Here is a 20,661-nt window from a genome sequence, read left to right on the forward strand (position 1 = left end):
TATTTTTTTATTTTAGTGGAAGAAAAATAATACAAAAATCCAAATGCACTATTTCAAAAATAATTATTTTATGTTTTTGTTTTATATTCTGAAAGTTAACTTTTGAAAAAATCCCATCATTCTGTTGGCATTGTACCGCTATATGTACCTACTAATAGAGAATCTATATTTCAAAATGCAACCCCTTCCCAGCTACATTATACTATTAAGAGGATCTATGGAAGAGTTTGAGATCAGGTTATTGTAATTATTTGATCTCCTTTTCTAGGGATTTCAAGTTGGCAAGATTACATGGATATTTTTATATATGACAACTGTACAACTTAGTCTACACATATTTCTGTTTTACACATGAAGAAAAGAAAGTCAAAGAAATTAGGAAATTTAACCAAGGTCACACTGCTAATGATAAAGTGAGCTCTAATTTCTAGACTAGTGATTAAACAAAAAACTCACACTCTATATTCTGCAAGACAGGGAAATGGAGGTGGTAAAGGAGGTCAAATAAACACAGCATCTATAGGTTGTCTCACACAATATTATAAAACTGTCAGGTAAGGGTGTAATCAGTCCTTGTGATCTTTGAACAATCATGAATGCTACATATAAATAATAAACATAATTAATTCTCAGTTCATGGGAAATTCTCAGTGATTCATGGTGTACACACACACACACACACACACACACACACACACACACAGCCTGATAATTGATTAAAACAGCCAAAAGGATTTACTAGTTGAATATGTCATATGGATGCTTTTATCTAATGTTTTATCAGATGGAGTTCAGACACTGAAAGCAACATTGCTTTTTACTTTATCAAGAGAAAGTCTCATTTATTCATTCCTTCAGCAAACATTTGTTACGTGCACTCTCTGTACTAGGCTCTCAGTAGCAAGCAAGGATATGGTTTTCCTTAGTTTTTGTTGCTCTACTACCAAACTGAGAAAAAAAAACATGTTCTGAGTAACTCTGACTAAAATATGGGCAGTGTGTTCCCACATCAGAGTGCACTGATTTATCCAGCAGGGAGTCTTTGAAGTCCCCTCACCTCCCTCAGACAGCGTTTTATAGCCAGCAGAAGGGGAAATAGGAGATTCCAGACACACAGATCCATCACTTCACTGCCAGGGTTTATTGAACATGCAAATCCCAGGCAGCTAAAAGAAGCACCCTGGGGAAAGTCACCCTGTGCTGTGGAATTGTGAGAATTTTCTTTGGATGATTTTGAAGGTTTTATTTTCTTGTTCTATTTTGTGTGTATGTGTATGTGTGTCTACAGATTCTTGAAGCCCTGGCTAAAAGCGATGATCATTTTGTACAAAACTGCACCAGCCTTAACTCTTTGAACGAGGTGATTCCTACTGACCTTCAGAGTAAATTCAGTGCTGTTTGCAATGAAAAAATTGAGCGCATATGTCAGAGAATATCCAGTTATAAAAAGGTAAATGCTCTATGTATGTATTTTACAAATAATTATTACTTAAATGATTATTTTAATGTCAAATTTAATTCAATTCTTGATATTGTTCATTACTTATTTATGTACTGCTTTATTGAAATAATGATAACATTTATGTAACATTTTAGAGTTTTTTGAATGCCTTTACATCCTTTGCCTCATTTGATCTCTGCAAGCTTGTAAGCTAGGCCATTTTTCCACATTTTCCAAATATAATAACTGAGGCCTAAAGAATTAAATTACTTACTGGCAAGAATAGAGTTGGAATTTAAATCCAGGCCACCTAATTCTGAAATCAGATTTTTATTATTACACTCTAGTTCTTCTTTCCCTGTTCTCTTGACAGAGGGAACAGAGCCCTCACTCAGAAAGTACATGGAGCATCGGCTGTTTTAAATGGATTCATTGCCTCATTCATTTGACGTATTAATTGAGCACCTTTAGTGTGTGAAGCAGTGTTGCTTGGTACCAGGAATACGGCAGCAAAGGAGAGAAGGTCTTTCCTCTCACGATGCTTCCATTTGAGTGGGGGAGACAGCAACGAAGTAATTAAATCTCTACAAAGGGGCAAAATCAAATATTGGAGAGAGTTAGGAGGAAAGCTGCGGTGGGAAGTGCCAGGGTGGGAACTCTAGTCTGGGTGGCTATAGAGAAAGCCTGTCTGGGAAACTCGCGTCGAAATGACAAGTAGAACTCTTCCTTTAAATGGGAGGGAGAAGCGTCCAGGTAGACAGAGCAGCTGGTACAGAGGCCCCGAAGCAAAAAGAAGGTCAGGGTGTCAGGGGAAGAGTGACCAGTCAGTCATAAGGGTGGAGGCTTTGGCAGGGACAGGTCTGAGGTGCCGTGGAAGCTCTTTGCACCTTTCGGGACTTCGGAAGGCGTTTGGATTTTCTTCTTACATCGATGAGAAGCAGTTGGAAAATTTTAGCTAGAAGGATGACTTCATCTAATTTAGGTGTTTGAAAGATCGTGCTGGTTCCTCTGTAGGAATGGATTGCAAGCGGCAAGAAGTGAGGCGTAGAGAGGGGTGGGAAGCGATTGCAATAGTCCAGCTGAGCGACGGTCATGGCTTGGACTCTGGGGAAGACAGAGAACATTTGGTGAACTCGAGGGTATATTTTAGAGGTAGAATAAATAAAAATTGATCTCTAAAACATATAGTAGGTTTTCTTTCTTTCTTTTTTTTCTGTCTGTGTCAGTGGGAGGCTAGCTAATTATTTCCCTCAAAGTGAGGCTGGTTGCTTAAATTTTGGTAGTCATACTGGGAAATATTATTTATCCCAGTGTTTATGAAGATGAGTTAACTGTCTATGTTTGGTATGGCAGATAAAAGATAAGTCAATATGTGTCCAGATATGTCCATACAAAAATAGGGAAATGTGTGAACAAATACCCAAGGGATTTCAGTTTGGTCGCCTCAGGTAGGGGAAGGGGAAGAGGGCTCACTGTGTTTTTCTTTTTTTTTCTTTTTTTTTTTTTTTTTTGCGGTACTCGGGCCTCTCACTGTTGTGGCCTCTCCGGTTGCGGAGCACAGGCTCCGGACACGGAGGCTCAGCGGCCATGGCTCACGGGCCCAGCCGCTCCGCGGCACGTGGGATCTTCCGGGACCGGGGCACGAACCCGCGTCCCCTGCATCAGCAGGCGGACTCGCAACCACTGCGCCACCAGGGAAGCCCCACTGTGTTTTTCTTTAAGCATTTCCTACACTGTTAGACTTCTTAAGTTGAATATGTATTGATGTCATAATTTTTTATAAGTCCATTTACATGAAGAAAAAATATTCAAGATCACTGCATAACTGTCACATCTGTTCACCCTCTTTCCATGATTGCTATTGACCTCTTTAAGTTTGGGAAAGATTCCATGAATATGTCTCGTTGAAGCTGAAGAACGGAAGGTGTTCTTTTTACTTCTCCCGTCTCTATGAGAGGTGACAAGGATTTGAAGTGAAATTTAAAATCTCTAAAAAAATGCAAATTAGTAGTCCGCTTTTGAACACATTTTGAAAAGAGAGTCATTCTACTTCAGAGACGGATCTGTATAAAGTATGGGAGGGTTCAGACAGATTCTGGCTGTCAAGCTTGTCACTTTTGCGAGTGTCATTTTTCTGCCTTTTTTGCATTTCGTTCCTATTTTCTTCTCTCCATTCATTCAAACAGCAAAAGCGGTAGAAGTAGCTTCAAGAAATACACATAAGAAAAGGTAAAATATAGAAATAAAAATAAAACATTAAGATGAGGGTATATTACATAGGGTATTGATTCAGCTGCTTTAAGAAGGACCAAGACAACAGAGGCTTAAACCAGATCGAAAGTTTATTTCTCACTCACATGAAAGTACAGTCTGATAGGAGTCCAGTGAGGTGGGGCTTGATGATATTCTAGGGATCCTTGTATATTTTTGTTTTCTCCCCTAGGATATTGCCCTCTTCCGCAAAGCCAAACTTGGTGCACCACCACCGTGTCTGAATGAATGCCCCTTAGAAGGGGAAACAGGAAGTGGAGAGTAAAGCGCTTCCTTTTGAGGGCAGGACCCAGAAGTTGTACACATCACTACTGTTCACATCCTGTTGTTTAGTGAAAGGGAGGCTGGGAAATGTAGTCTCAAACTAGGCATCCATGTGCCAAACTAAAACTCGAGGAATTTTATTACTAAAAGAAAGAAGGAGAGGATGAATATTGGAGGAAAATGAGTAGGTAAATTTAGAGATAAAGCTATATTAGAAGAGATGGTATAGACCATCAGGGAAAGAGGGGCTATAGGTAAGCAGGTCCTAAGACTCTGTTTACTTGCTCAAGTGGAACATTATATTTGGCCTTCAGCTTCCTGATGGCCAAAATGAAAAGGGAAACACAGTCTGTTACTTATTTATCAGCATACCTGCGATACATACATGTTTCTTAAGAGAAGCACAGGTTTTCTTGGTCTAAGTTCTAAAGGAAATCTCTCACCCTGGATTTCAAAGAGGCAACACCAGGAATGTCTGGCCAGTGTCCATAAGCATAGCCCTGCAAAAGGAGCAGCAATTTGTTTTATGTGGCAGATATTTTTAAGACACTCTTTAATGAAAGAGCATTGGTCAAAAACTCAGGTTCACAAAAGCAAGTTTGTTGCAGGATGGGACAGGAAGACTGAGGAAATACTTAGGAAATGTGTGTCTTTTACGTAGGCAATAGGGGCTTAAGTCAGTTATTTGAAGAAGTCTGCCCTCCCCCACATACAATCTGCTTGGGAAGAAATGTCAAAATACATGAAGTAATAATACTACTACTTAGCCTACTAGGAGGTGTCGCCATGAATGGTTGAACATGCTGGCACCCAGCGCCTTGCTCTACATGCTGGTCCTCTGTGCCATTATAGAGCACACAACAGTTTATAACAGTCTATATCAGGTGTTGCATGCTAGCTGTAATTTACAGTTTGCCTGTGTTGTGTCATCTTACCAACACAGTGATATGAGACATGTTATCCATTTCATTTTAATCATCCATTTTATCCATTTCATGAAGTGACTGAAGTTCTGAGGGACCAGGTAACTTTCTCAAAGGCACACAGCTGGGGGCAGCAGTGGAATTTGAACCTTGCTCCCTTTTATTCTAAAACTGGTTGTTGTTTGTTTCCCTGTAGTTGATACTTTGCTACACAGCTGATGTGCTAAACAGTATGGTTTTGACTGCAAGGGCAATAGCATTTCAGTCATGGAGAAATCATCCCGGACTGAGTGGTCAGCAGATGCTAGCTCCTATCAACTGGAAAGATCTGTCAGAGTGCAGAGGAGGAGAGACGACCCTCAAGTAAAGGGAGAGATCATAAATGAAGGCAGAGACTTAGAAATGAGACTGATCTGATTGATGAAGAGTTGACGTACTGCCTGGGCCAGAAAGGAGGATTTTAGTTGGATGCAGTTAAAAAGGAAACCTGACCAAATGTGATTTTTTTTTCCAGTGATTTTCTTTTTTTTAATTTGTATTTATTTTTGGTTGCGTTGGGTCTTCGTTGCTGCACGCGGGCTTTCTCTAGTTGCCGCGAGCGGGGGCTACTCTTCGTAGCGGTGCGCGGGCTTCTCACTGCGGTGGCTTCTCTTGTTGCGGAGCACGGGCTTTAGGCGCGCAGGCTTCAGTAGTTATGGCGCACGGGCTTAGTTGCTCCGCGGCATGTGGGATCTTCCCGGACCAGGGCTCGAACCCGTGTCCCCTGCACTGACATTCTTAACCACTGCGCCACCAGGGAAGCCCCTCCAGTGATGTTCTGAAGTGACATAATCATCAGATTTGTTTGTAAGATGTCCAAGTGGAGGGTGACTTGGACTTACGTAGAAGCATTGGGGACAGAGAGAAAAAGATTGATTCAAGCTGTGTGTAGGAGGAAAATATATACCATCTATGATTAATTGGTTATGGCGATAAAGAAGGTGTTATTTCTTGGTTTCTAACAACAACCTGGTTTGCAATAAACTGAGAGGTGTGTGTTTTGGGGGATTATAAGCAGAGTTTTTCCCCAAATGTCGGGGATTGTCAACCCGGGGAGTGAGAAGCGTCTTCCATTTCCTCAGGAGTAACTGGGCACCCGGGAAGCTTTTAAAGCAGAGGTGGACAGGCTGCCGGGCAGTGATTTGAGATGATAAAAAGAATGTCGCTGAAGTTTGGAAAGCTCTCTCATAAGCACATTGTTGCTGTTTGAGCCTCCAAGTAGCCATGTGTACTGAATAGTCTTTTCATCCTGCTTCTTTCTCAGGAAGTAAGAACTTGCTTCAAGTCACATACGTGGCAGGTAGCCAACTAGGTATCAGTCCTATGGAGTGCTGTCTCACTTATTTTTATTTTTAATTTAGAAATAAAGAGAAACTTGTAGTTAACCAGGACATGAGTGCTTTAAAAGCAGTCCTTTCATCATCCCTTCTTGACCATAAACCTGTTTAGAATCACTGGCTATCTTTCTCACGAACTAGAGAAACAAGGTTAGCAAGAGAACATTTCAGGGATCTTTTCTGTTTGAACAAAATGTCGATACCTAAGGTAACAGCCTGTCAGGTAAGGTCAGCTCCATCCATGTAACAGATGTATGTCAACAGAAACTATAGCATTTGTGCATATATATTTTTAATTTCCACGTATTTACTTTTAAACTATTATTAGCAACCTATTTGTCTCCCAGATGAAAGCTTCCAACAGCCCTCTTTGTGTAAAATAAAATGTATCCATAGAAACTAAAATCTCAAAGAGGCTGGCTGTCCCTTATTATTTTGACTCTAAAAGTTTTACGTGTTAAAAATAGAAACCAGTTGATATTTCTATAGTTTCCATAGCCAGGCTGCTGCAATCACATTTAATTTTTTCGCCAGCGTTACAGGCCCCGGATGTTCAGACCTTACTGGGGACCTGAATGAACCCTAAGCTGGCTTTTAATCTCTGTGGGGCAGGAAGTGTGGGCAGTTGTTCCAGACATAAAAGTATGCACTTGTTGGAGAAACGTGCTCGCTCTGTGTTGTCCTGGGAACTTTTAAAAATTCTAGATTCATTCTCCTGTTTCCAAATAATTCCATAATTGGCCTCATTTTTGGCGTTGGGGATACTTCTTCCATATAAATATTTAATGAGCTTTTAAGAGATAATTCCTTTTTACACAAAAATACTATCTGTAGGAATCTAAGTTTTACATTGAGTATTCTGAGTATCTTTAGTTATTAATGCCACATAATCCCCCAATGGATGTACGGATTGGGAAAACTGTGGGTAAATCTCTCCCCATGTCCTCTTCCCCTGATACACAATTTTTATAGGTCCATGCCAGTGGGGTTTTACACTTCATTGAAATGGGAGACTGTCTGCAAAATAATAGCTTACCTTTGTATTTTTTTTTTTGACTTGTAGTCAAATGACTGTAATTGAATCTAAACTTGTCATGCTCAGTAATTCATAAATTAACTACCAATGCATTGAAAATCTGAAATTCCTTTTCCAAGAATGACTTCTTCCTGTCAGTACACAAACATGCCTTAATATCTGTGTTAAAGATAAGTATTTCCCTTGCCTGCCTCACTCCTCTCTACCTCCTCTTCCACATCTTTGATCTCTGTCCTAAAAAGAGCTACCTACACCTGCTGTCCACACCCGCTGCCCACACCTGCTGTCCACACCTGCTGCCCACACCCGCTGTCCACACCTGCTGTCCACACCTGCTGTCCATACCTGCTCTCCATACCTGCTGTCCACACCTGCTGTCCGTACCCGCTGTCCACACCCGCTGTCCATACCCGCTGCCCACACCCGCTGTCCACACCCGCTGTCCACACCCGCTGTCCATACCCGCTGTCCACACCCGCTGCCCACACCCGCTGTCCACACCCGCTGTCCACACCCGCTGCCCACACCCGCTGTCCACACCTTCTGTCCACACCTGCTGTCCGTACCCGCTGCCCACACCTGCTGTCCATACCTGCTCTCCATACCTGCTGCCCACACCTGCTGTCCGTACCCGCTGTCCACACCTGCTGCCCACACCTGCTGTCCATACCCGCTGTCCACACCTGCTGCCCACACCTGCTGTCCACACCCGCTGCCCACACCTGCTGTCCGTACCCGCTGTCCACACCCGCTGCCCACACCTGCTGTCCGTACCCGCTGTCCACACCTGCTGTCCATACCCGCTGTCCACACCCGCTGTCCATACCCGCTGTCCACACCTGCTGTCCACACCCGCTGTCCACACCTGCTGCCCACACCTGCTGTCCACACCCGCTGTCCATACCTGCTGTCCACACCTGCTGTTCATACCTGCTGTCCATACTTGCTGTCCACACCCGCTGTTCATACCTGCTGTCCACACCTGCTGTCTCACTCACCTTTTGTTCTCAGCACACTGAAGGTGGACTCTGGTTCCCTCCATGTAACTGAACTGGCCCTTTCTAAGGTCACTGGTGACCTGTATTTTGCCAAAGCTTATTCACCGTTGTCATTGTAGTCCTTGTTTTAGTAGCATCTGATGCACTTGAGCTTGTACCTTTCTTAAGCAGTTTTCTGTGACATGACCTATCCTGGTTTTGTCCTTTCTTCGTGGCCCATTCATAGTCTCCTATGCTGATTCCACCTTTTTCGCCAACCTCTCATGTGGCAAAGTCCCACTTGGACTTTGACTAACTAGGTTTATTGTTTGCCTCTCCCCTCATTAGAATGTAACCACCCAGAAGGCAGGAATCTTTGTTCATTCACTGTTTCCCAATGTGCCTAGAACTGTGCTTGGTTTAGAGCGCCCTGGGTAGGTCATTGTTGGATGAATGAATGAAGCTGGTAATAAGCTTGGTCCACAATAGGTCTAAAGCATTTTCCATCCCAGCTCATTCCCACCCCCCATCCCATACCCTGTACATTTCTTTATTGCAAAATTGCAGTTTTTATTTATGGAAAAGAACTTTTGTCTTTCCTTGTGAGCTTCTCCAAAGCAGATGAGTGAGCCCAGTGTTTCATTTGCTGTTGCTAAAGAAGAGGACAGGTCCGCATTTCCAGGGCCCTTTACTGCTGTATGGCATGATCAGAGCATTTTCACGTGCCCACCACGGTCAGTACAAGAACTCTGCCTTCCTCGTTTTAGGTCTGTCTTTCGGAAAGGGCTCACCATTAAATAGCAGGGCATGCTGTCTGCCAGCACATTTTTTTTTTTTTTTTTTTTTTGCGGTACGTGGGCCTCTCACTGCTGTGGCTTCTCCCATTGCGGAGCACAGGCTCCGGACGCGCAGGCCCAGTGGCCATGGCTCACGGGCCCAGCCGCTCCGCAGCACGTGGGATCCTCCCGGACCTGGGCACGAACCCGTGTCCCCTGCATCGGCAGGCGGACTCTCAACCACTGCGCCACCAGGGAAGCCCTGCCAGCACATTTTTGATCTTCAAAATATATCCACATTTCCAGGACCCATGGTTATGGGCCCCCCTCACCCCCTCCCCCTTTCCTAGGGATACCCCAGGATGGAAGAAAGCACTGCTTCCATAAGGCTCTTCCTTCTCCAAGAGAGGCTCTTAACAAAGAAGTTTCCACTTACTCTTTGGAAGAAACTAGGCACATTCAGACATGTGGCTACGCGCTGTTCTGAGCGCGTGGGGAGAGGGCATAGAAGACATTTGTATTGAGATAGATGTCGGAAAGCTGCAGGAAATGGGTCCCACTGAAAAGGGTATCTTCCTCCTCCTCTGCCCGATCACTCTAGTAATACTTCATTACATCACTTCCTTCTCAGCACTTACCAAAATTTCTAATTATCTGGCTATCGTATTTATTATATAATTGTTACATATGTATATACACATATACAGTTGTATATATGTTTATACATATGTTACATATAATTGTAATAGTATAATTGTTATATATAAGGGTGATATATTGTTTTTAACCTGTGTCCCCTACTAGACCGTGAATTCTATGAGGGCAAGGGCTGTGTCTCCAGCATAGCACAGGATCCAGAATAGATGCTTCTTTTCATATTTTTGAATGAAAGAATAATTGGTTAAAATGAAAGAAAGCAAGAGAAGGATAACTGCCTATTACCATGGATGCTGTGACATAATAAAATTGATTTCTGTGTCTTTGTGCCGTGGGATCCTGAGATTTTTATCCTGCAACTACAGTGGAAAAGAACTTCTGAGTGAAAGTTTTCATCTGGCCTTAAATTCTAGGTCTTTCCGAGATAAATTTCCAGGTCACAGTTTCTTTATTAATAAAGAGAAAGTGATAATTCAGGAATTCTCTAAGTGCCTTCCTGTCTTTCAGTGTTTAGGCTATTTTCACTATGTATCATTATCAAATATGTTAGTAATTTTGTTAATAGATTCCTGCATTTCAGTCCAGTTCTATTTAGAGTCCTACTATGTGCTATCCCTTTGCTGAGATACATAGCTTCTGACATGTGATTTGAAAACACAGTTTAATATACTTGTAAGATAGTTCATATTCTAATGGTGAGCTTATAAGATGTGCTTTTTGATATCATATCTTTATTTATTTATTTTGCGGTACACGGGCCTCTCACTGTTGTGGCCTCTCCCGTTGCGGAGCACAGGCTCCGGACGCGCAAGTTCAGCGGCCATGGCTCACGGGCCCAGCCTCTCCGCGGCAAGTGGGATCTTCCCGGACCGGGACACGAATCCGTGTCCCCTGTATCGGCAGGCGGACTCTCAACCACTGCGCCACCAGGAAAACCCCATATCTTTATTCTTGAATTTAACCTAGAAAAGTTAGACAGTAACCGGTAGTAGTCTTAATTTTTATTCTCTTCAATGTCCAGATTACTACTCTACTAGTGGAATAAATAGATAGGATCTGGTTATAGTTTCCAAGGAAGAAGAGAGCATAGATATTATTTAATCCACATTCCATATTTTACTAGAAATGACAAAGAGACAGGGACTTGCCCAGCATCACATCAGTTATGGGGACGACATAACTAAAACACATGGAGCTGGTGGCTCTCAGCCCTTTGTTTTTGAAACTACAGTCCACTTCAATTCTATGAGATGTTTGTGTGTGAGGCACAAGACAAATGTAAGCATCACTCTTATGGAATTTACCATCTGCTAAGGGAGAGATAAATAAGAAAATTATTCATGGGACTTCCCTAGTGGTGCAGTGGCTAAGAATCTGCCTGCCAATGCAGGGGACACAGGTTCGAGCCCTTGTCTGGGAAGATCCCACGTGCCGTGGAGCAACTAAGCCCGTGTGCAGCAACTACTGAGCCTGCGCCCTAGAGCCCGGGAGCCACAACTACTGAGCCTGCGTGATACAGCTACTGAGCCTGCGCCCTAGAGCCCGCGAGCCACAACTACTGAGCCTGCGTGATACAGCTACTGAGCCTGCGCCCTAGAGCCCGCGAGCCACAACTACTGAAGCCTGTGCACCTGGAGCCCATGCTCCGCAACAAGAGAGGCCCTGGCAGAGAAACCCGCGCACCGCAACGAAGAGTAGCCCCTGCTCTTCACAACTAGAGAAAGCCCACGCGCAGCAACGAAGACCCAACGCAGCCAAAAATAAATAAATCAAATAAAATGAATAAATAAAAAGGAAATTATTCATAGTTGTAAGGAGGATTACAGGGTGCTGTAACCTAGCACCTAAACAGGAAAATGGAACCTAGACTAGGGCTCAAGGAAGGCCTCTTGATGATTTCATAGACCTTGAAAATGCATAGGAGTAAGTTTGGAAACAAGGGAAGCGCACTTCAGGCACACTGAACAGCCTGTACAGAGACCTCGGATGAGTAGATGGCATGCGAGAGAAACTGAGTGAAAGCCAAAAGCAGCACAGGGAACAAGGGGAAGAGAGCTTGAGATAAATAAACCGGGTGTGGATCGGCCTGTGGGAGGCTGTATAGACCATCGCTAGTATAGACCATGGATCTGGACGGCAAGGTTTTAAGTAGGGGAGTGGCTATCCGGGCAAGTTGCGTAACTTCCGTGAGCGTGACTATTCTCAGCGGCATAGAAGCAGAGTCCGCGCCAGTCTCCAGGCTGACCGTGACCCGAAGCTCAGCCGTGATTAGCAGGAGGCACGGGTGGGAAGTAAAGTCTGTTCGGCCCGTTGTCCTGCCATTCGGGGTCCCCACCAGCAAGCTTTGCTGTCTAACCTGTTCACAGACTCCGCTCTGGGTCAGCTTTCTGACAGTTTTTGGAATAACCCATCTTCTTCCGCCCTTGACCTGACAGCTACTCTGTTCTGCCACCTTTGCACCTTCTCCTACCTTGGTGGCCTAGGACGCTGATTCAGTTTCTCTCTCTGACTCTCAGCTGCTGGGAGCCTGTGGATTTGAGCCCTAGTAAGTGGTGTTGATCACTTGAATTCATCTCTTTTAGCCCTTAACTCTCAATCAGCGTTTCAAGAGAATCCTTTGCATTTGCTGCCCATATTGCTTTGCTTTTCTAAGAATGTGTGAATTTTAAAATAGTGACTTAGGGCTTCCCTGGTGGCGCAGTGGTTGAGAATCCGCCTGCCGATGCAGGGGTCACGGGTTCGTGCCCTGGTCCGGGAAGATCCCACATGCCGCGGAGCAACTAAGCCCGTGAGCCGTGGTCGCTGCGCCTGCGCGTCCGGAGCCTGTGCTCCGCAACGGGAGAGGCCACAGCAGTGAGAGGCCCGCATACAGAAAAAAAAAATAAATAAATAAAATAAAAATAAAATAAAATAGTGACTTAATTTCTGACAGGTTGTAATTTATTTCACCCATTGCAGTTGACATGTTTTAATTTTCTTTTGATTTTGCTATGGATGACGGGAGTGAAATGCTTGAATTCTCACTGCATTCAACTGCTTTTTCTTTCCTCTTTCATCTGCAGTTCTCTCGTGTACTAAAGAACAGAGCCTGGCCCACCTTTAAACAGGCCAAATCTAAAATCTCCCCCCTGCACAGCAGTGACTTCTGCCCCACCAATTGCCATGTCAATGTGATGGAAGTTTCTTATCCCAAAACATCAGCGTACCTGGGGAGTGCATTTGGTGTTCAGCTGGATAGCAGGAAGCATAATTCTCATGATAAAGAAAATAAATCGGAACAAGGTATGTTAGCTTTTTCAACTTTATCAAATTATGACACGTAACTTAGGCAATCACACCTATTCCTGCATCCCTGAAGTTAGCGTGTCAGCAAGCCTGAAATTTTTAAAAAGAAAGGATTCCTCACGCTAATCATTTGGATAATTAGGCATAAGTGTTTGTAGAATGAAAATGGAGTTACACGTTTTCATTAGTTTTCCTCTAAGAAGAATGATTGTTTTTGTCTTCCATACATGCCTGATAGGCACAGCTCATCTTGCTGTGAAATCACTCATCTGAGATGGCCCTATAACTAAGAAAAATAGTGGAGGAGCAGACACGGAATCAAACCGTTTTCCTGGTTTTTAATCACAACTCCCCATAAGCTTTAATTCCTGAATTAAATGCAGCATTAGATTGGCATTTTATCTTTTGTAAGCTTGGACATCTAAAATGAATGGCGCTGGATTGCTACTGTAAGTTAAAGGTAATAACGGTTGCTATGGAATGGTTTCAACTCCTCAGGAAAACTGAGCCCTATGGTGTACATTCAACATACAATAACAACCATGGCGGCCCCTTCAGGTCTGTCTCTGGGGCAGCAAGATGGGCACGGTCTCCGGTATTTGTTGAAAGAAGACGACTTAGAAACCCAAGATATCTATCAGAAACTGCTGGGCAAACTTCAGACTGCACTGAAGGAGGTGGAGATGTGTGTTTGTCAAACAGATGAGTAAGCATTTTATTTACTGTACTTTTAAATGTACGTAATACAATAGCTGTAGGAAATGGCGCTCTTGAATACCCATTATTCTTTTTACTGTTTGAAAATGTAGGAATTTTTGCTGAGCGTATAGATCCTCTTAGTGCCAACACCTTAAAAATGAGAAAACATGGCAGTTCTGTATATCTGTATCTTAAGGAAGCATTTAATACCAGGGAAGAGAACAACAAGGTTCTTTCTTATAGAAAACGCTAAGTTTCAGTGCGCCGGTGTTAAATTGAACAATATGATTGAGAGTACGAACTGCGTGTAGGGATTTCCTTGTGTACCTTTTACAGACCAGAACACAGCATTTGGTGGATAGGCACTCAATAGGTGTTTATGAAAAAATGTAAAGCATACCGAGTCCTTAACATACTTGTTAAATGAGTAAAAGCAAAAGTATGTAACCCTAGGACCAATGACCAATACCCTTCCTTCTCTTCTGATTGAATTCATGGTTTACTAAGGAAGTACTCAAATCGCTGTGCCAGTAATTTGGAATCTTTTATCAAGAACAGAGAAGAGGAGGGAGTTGAATAAAAGTTTTCCAGAGGTCAACTCTGATTCTTATTCAAGAATCTGAAGGTTGGAGAATTGCCTGAACTCTGTAGGATGGTTTGCTACATCATAGAGTGTGATTGTGCTTCACATCTAGTCAAGGCCGGATGGGATTTGGGGTAGCTCGGTTTCTCATGTATAGAAGAGGATGAATAATCGTAACAAATTATCTATTTGTGGTGAAAAATATAAAAATTAATACGAAAGGGCTTCCCTGGTGGCGCAGTGGTTGAGAATCCGCCTGCCGATGCAGGAGACACGGGTTCGTGCCCTGGTCCGGGAAGATCCCACATGCCGCGGAGCGACTGAGCCCGTGAGCCATGGCCGCTGGGCCTGTGCGTCCGGAGCCTTGCTCCGCAACGGGAGAGGCCACAACAGTGAGAGGCCCGCATACTGCAAAAAAAAAAAAAAAAAAAAAAAAAATTAATACGAAAAGCAATCAGCCTAGGGCTTGACATGCTTGCTTATCATTCAGGGGATTGAAATTGTTGAATATATCATAGTGGGAAAAATCTGAAAATGGTATAAGGACCGTTTTCCTCTTTTTAATGTACTCCCTTTATGAAGTTGCAGATTTAGATGGCTATCAAATGTGTCTTATTTAGTTGACACACATCATCCTTACTTCCACGGATAATTCAGATTTCACATAAAATCTTTAGAAGTTATTCTAAGGCTTTGTTGTAATTAGACATTACACTGATGAAATTTTAATTGACATGATCTCTTTCTTTGTACATCTTTGAAATTTAGAGATCAAAATTACCATATTAGTGTACCATATTTCTAAGATTATCTTTAAGTAGTTATACTATTTACTGTGCTACTGCTTTCTGACATTTTTATGAGTTAATTTAGAATTGAAATTCTGTCTTCCTTGGTCTAATACACTAGTTTTTAAAGATTACTTATGACACTTGGTGTATTATATTGGGACCACCCCATTCATAGACAAATTAAACAGTTTGAGGTTACTGAGAGAGCAGGTGGTTATTTTTAAACAAATGTATGATATTTGGAATTGTTTTAGAATGACCTTGTGACAGAGAAGTTAATATTTTAGGACATTATATCTTGCTTTATTTAATAAATTGATTTTATCATATATGTTATATTGTAGTTTAGAAACCAGTCTCTTTTTTCCCCTGAAGTATTCAGCAGGTTCAAGAGGAAGACTTTATTAATGAGGCAATGGATAGTAGCATTGAATCATGTATCCTAGATCTCAAAGGGATTCTAGGAGAGCATCTGGACCAATCCCATGCTTCCAGTTAAACCAAGAGTTATTATTCCTTTGTCAACGGCAGGATTATTGATGTGCCTGAGTGAACACTGCCTTGGAGACTGGCTCTCGAATGCATTGACTGCCCAGCACTTCCTGGCAATTGTCCAGAGTTTGTGTCTTTGTTGATTTATTGACTTCTTTTTTTTAAGTTCAGCTAATGTAGCTATATTTTCAAGGAAATGGTTAGAGCCAAGGGGCACCCTTTACTTGGTTTGAAATGCTTTATATTTAAAGCACTAATTTCACAAAGAGGGTTACGCTATTTTTATTAACCAAAACTAGTTAAAATGATTACCTATTTTTACTTGTGATTTCACCACTGCATTGTTCTAAAAGTCTTTACCAACTGTGCTTGTTTATTAGGAAAGTGACATGAAATGAGCCAATGATTTGAGAAACTTCCTTGGTCTTCTCTGTGTGCACCATATAATTTAATTCTAAATATAAATATGTTCCACCAGAATTCAGTGTGTAACATAATCACTTTAAAACAGTACTGTTGTCCAAGGGCCTGGATGCCCCATTGCCCCGTTCAGAAATGCTGCAGTGCAGTGGAGCTTCACAAATTATTTTAAAAGCTAGTTACTGAACAGTTTTCTCACCATGTAGAAATCATTCTTGGTCCAACATAGATGCCCCTGCAGAGTGGAGAAGCAGATCTCAGCCGCTGTGCCGAGTTTTAAGAGAATTGCCTCACAATATCTCCCTGCTAGCCTTTCTAGGAGTCATTCATTCCTGTGAAAGGTCCTGTTGCTGAGCCTGTCTAGTTGTGAAGTCTGGTTTTCCTGTCACTTGGGAACCCATCCTTTGACACACAGGCATCCCCCTAAATCCTCCTACCTTGTTCCGATCCAAAGATGGAACTAGAGACAGATGTGCTGTGTAGTAACAGGAAGTAAGGTGATGTTATGAATTTCATCAAGATTTTGTGATTCCTGTTTCATTTCAGGAAGCTAGATAATTTAGCCCTTTAATGGGCGATTTTCTGGTTAATGACGCTCGGGAATTAGATATAAGTAAAGGGAAAAAAATAATTCGTGGAGCGTCCAGAACCTTTGACAGGATTTTTAAATTCAGGGTTTGTGTATTCTCACAGACAGGAAGTGAATAAAGAGTACGGGGGGCTAGTAAGGCAGGAAATTTGAGAATAGACTTCATTTTGCAGGTGCCACGTGTCCCAGGATGGAGTGACAGCCAAAACACATCGTAGGACAGTTAGTGAGCTGGGGGTTACAGATAGGAACGGTAGGGCTGGTGGTGGAATTATCTTTGAGGTTTTCCCAAGCATTTTTCTGGTAAATGTAAAAAATTGGGCACAGTTTCATAAAAACGAGCATGTATTATAGGGGCTCATGTACTGGGCACGGTTATATGATTACATGCACTGATTTCTTTCATTCTCACAGTCCGTGTGTGTGTTGGGTTATGAAACACTGGGCTGTCTCACAGACGCCTCAAACTTCAATTTTGTTTCTGAAATTGAAATCGACTTTGACCTCATACTCAGATCTGCTTTGTCCCCTCCCCCATCAAGGCTGTCCCCCTTCTCAGTATTCTCCGTCTCTTCCGTTTATGAAGCCAGAATCTAGGTATCATCTGTGATTCTTCTCTTTCCTTTCCCTTCGCCTCCAGTACCTTATCAAGTCCTGCCAGTTACACCTCAGAATGTGTCCACCCCATCACCTTAGACTGGGTCACCATAGTCTCCTCCCTAGTACCCGCTGTAGAATTTTCCAGCTGGGCCTCTCCATCTAATACATTCTACATTCAGCAGGTGCTAGAGGGATCTGTACAGATAAATTGTGCCAGGCCCCTGCTTAAAGCCATTTAATGGCATTGCAGTGCAACTAGAATAATGGGAGATGCACATTTCTACACAATTTGCCCCCATCTCTCTCTCCAAACCCCTTTCTCTGAGCTCCTCTTGCATTAGCCTCTTTCTGATCCCGGAACGTGACACACCTCTGCCTGGTCAGCCCTGCTCCTGAGGCCGGCGTGGCTGGCCTTCTAGGCACTCGAGTGTCAGGCTGGTGGCCGGTCCGTGGAGAGACGGTGCCAACTTCCCCGGGACACAGTCCGTACCCTGAGCCCCAGTCACTCGTGTCTTCCTCCTCTCGACATCCTGCTTCCTCTACAACTGGTTTTTACCCCTTTCACCGTTACGTTCACCAAAACTCTAAAGCCTCCCAGACTTGAGACAACAAAGTTTCTTTCTTGCTCACTTTCCACGCCCCTTGGGTGCCGGGGTCTCTGCTCCACGTTGACCTCCCTCAGGTCTAGGCTGGCCAAGCCCCGTCAGCTGGAATGCCTCTGACGGTCACAGCAGGGAGGGAATGAGGCCGAGAGCACACTTGCATGAAGGTGTCCACCCAGGAGGGACCCGTGTCACCTCCACCCACACTGCCTTGGCGAATGCAAGGCACGTGGTCATTCCTACCCTCCCGGGGTGGGGGGAGCCCCCCAGTCATGAGTCCCGGAGAACTGGGATGTGGTGGGCGGCACGCGTGACCACCTTTGCCCTCCAGAGTGGGTGAGCGATATGCAGGGAGGGATGTTCTGCTTCGATTGCACAGTATATGAGTGTGTCTCACTCAGCCCGTCTCTAAGATGAGAATAACAATAGTAATACTGATAAAATAACGTGGATACCCACCTTCATAAGGTGCTTTGAGGGACTGAATGAATTCATACCTGTTAGCTGCTTAGCACAGTGACTGGCGTAGGAGCTCAACAAATGTTAGCTGTGCTGAAGAGGATGATGATGATATTGAAATCTCAGCTCAATAGAAAACACACAGGTAGATGCAATCCACCATATACAGAAATCTTTATTCATCAAGGGCATTTGGCGGAGATTGACCGGAAATGGTACTCAGCTCAGGATGTTAATTCAGAATCAACAGAGCTACACGCTATCAGAGGGAGCTTAACACTGTATACGAGCAAAGGGAAAGGAAAATATTTCTGCGAGCACAAATATTAAGCTTTATGCTCTGTTATGACTTTTAAGAATCGAGACATTTCATGCCAAAACGTGGCGTCCAAAAACATTGTTTTTCTATCATTTGTTTGTTAGCCTAACACTTGTTCCCGCAGGGTCAGTGCAAGCATGACTGCAGCTGTTTAAAATGAAAAGCAAATATGTGAACACAATTCGTAGAGCTCTGAAAAAAATGTTTATGCTGAGCCCCCATGACTTCTAATTTAAAAGGTCCATAGAAAAAATAAAATAAAAATGAAAGGTCCGTAGAGCACAGAGGACTCCTTGCAGCATGAGAAGTCCTGCACCTCTTTCCTCTTTGGTAGTCAGAGTTCATGTGTCTGTGCAGCGTGCACCTTGGGTAATTGGAGTTAATCTAATGCTTTAATCTTTTGGGTGGAGGGAGTGAAGAAATACACAGTCTGTCTTATGAGACATAAACGTATCTTTCCAAATAGAAAAAGTGTGTTTAAAATAAGTCATAGCTTTGCAGGGCCCTGAGCAATCTAGCAGAGCTCCCTGATTTTCCCAGGTATCTAAAAACTATAAACTGCCCAAATATTATTCAGATATCATCTCACAGTGAGACCTTACCTGATGACACTATTTGAAGTTGCAGCCCTGGCTTCATTCCCTTTTTAAAAAGTTTTCTCCTTCCCATTTGTCACCATGTGATACACCATACAGCTTATCTGGTCATTGTTTGTTTCCTCCCAGTAGAATGTAAGCACCAAGAGGGCACGGACTTTTGTTTGGTTTGGGTTTTTTTTTTTTTAAGATGTTGGGGGTAGGAGTTTATTTATTTATTATTTTTGCTGTGTTGGGTTTCTAGTTTTGTTTGTTTTGTAAACTGCTGCGTGTGCAGCACAGAGGGCAATGCATGGTTCGATAAATGTGTTTCGTTAATTCATTAGTGAAATGACTTAACAAATATTTACTCTGCACAGCATTGGGTTTGACATTATGGGATATAAATAAGAGGTAGAAGATCTTTTCACGGTCTTGAAATAAAATAAACATGACATTGCTATGGAAAAATGAGTGTCAAGATATGTGCATATGTGCTGTTGACTAGAACAGCATGTCATCGGTATTTGGTAAATACAAGAGAAGATGATTGTGAGCTGGAGAAACCATGCCCGGGCCCTTTGTTCAGTTATGGTTTAATTTGCTTTGCAAATTCTCTAGCACATTGTTTGATAGTAAAGGATGATTCCATCTTTGTGTCATTTCGAGTTAGTTCTATAAGAAACAATTTACAGCCAAACGTTCAAGTCTAGCCTGGTGGAGTCGGTGCTGCTTAGAATCTGCGTCAAGTTTTTTGCCAATCCAGAGCCTGGAAGTGTATTTTAGCCGTGAGCCCAGCGGAAGAGCTTTGCGTTCGGGCAGAGTCACGACGTTTCATGATGGCTGGGTTGTGGAAGGTATTGGGGTAGCCTCTACCACCGCCCGTCCTCACCTGTGCGTGACTCTGTTTAGCGTCTTAGGGTCGGGACGGGCAGGACTCCTGCTTGTGTGAGGACAGTTTGCCCACGTGATATTCTCCCTGACTAATAGAGAAAGCCTGGGCGGAACCCAAGGCAGGCGGAGAGGGGTAATGGATTTTAACATCTGAAGGTAAGCCAGTGCAGAGGTTTAAGCCCATTTAGTGTCCAGTATTTGGACAGCACTTGAAAGTTTCTCAGGTATTTTCACGTGGTGGTGACAGTGGGAGCGAGGTGATGCCCGTTGAGTGCCAGCAATACGTTCTCTGCATTTCATTCTCACAGCAGCCCTGTGCACAGCTATTCTTATTCTCCACACTTCATAGATGTCAAAGAGAACCATCCTGGTTTTGCCAGGCAGAACCTGTCCATGGCAGAACCTGGATTTGAACACAGCTTTCTCATCAAAATTGTGTGCTGTTTCCATTACTTATTCTGAGAGGAAAAAGTGAACTTTGCATGACAGGCTTTTGATGCAACAGGGATTAATTTCAGGTGACCCTAGAAGAAGCTCTAGAAATATCTGTAAGCCTATCATATTCCATGAGCAAGATAGTTATCTGTAGCCGCCGGTGTGAAAATGTGCACTTATTCTTGTTTTTTTTTTTA

At 43.1% G+C, this 20,661-nt stretch overlaps 1 protein-coding gene across 3 annotated transcripts in view; it reads left to right on the forward strand.

Moving 5' to 3' along the window:
- The window catches only part of PREX2 (phosphatidylinositol-3,4,5-trisphosphate dependent Rac exchange factor 2), a 286,917-nt gene that overhangs the window by 156,497 nt on the left and 109,759 nt on the right, over positions 1 to 20,661 (forward strand). For 2 of the 3 annotated variants that reach the window (XM_067017094.1, XM_059042584.2), the window contains exons 23-25: positions 1,289 to 1,450; positions 12,784 to 13,003; positions 13,505 to 13,712. In XM_067017094.1, coding sequence (XP_066873195.1) covers positions 1,289 to 1,450; positions 12,784 to 13,003; positions 13,505 to 13,712 — 590 coding nt within the window. The remainder of the gene's footprint in view (positions 1 to 1,288; positions 1,451 to 12,783; positions 13,004 to 13,504; positions 13,713 to 20,661) is intronic. The other variant, XM_067017095.1, reaches the window with a different exon arrangement.

This window comes from Kogia breviceps, chromosome 17 (genome assembly GCF_026419965.1).
Source record: "Kogia breviceps isolate mKogBre1 chromosome 17, mKogBre1 haplotype 1, whole genome shotgun sequence".
Classification (NCBI taxonomy): Eukaryota; Metazoa; Chordata; class Mammalia; order Artiodactyla; family Physeteridae; genus Kogia; species Kogia breviceps.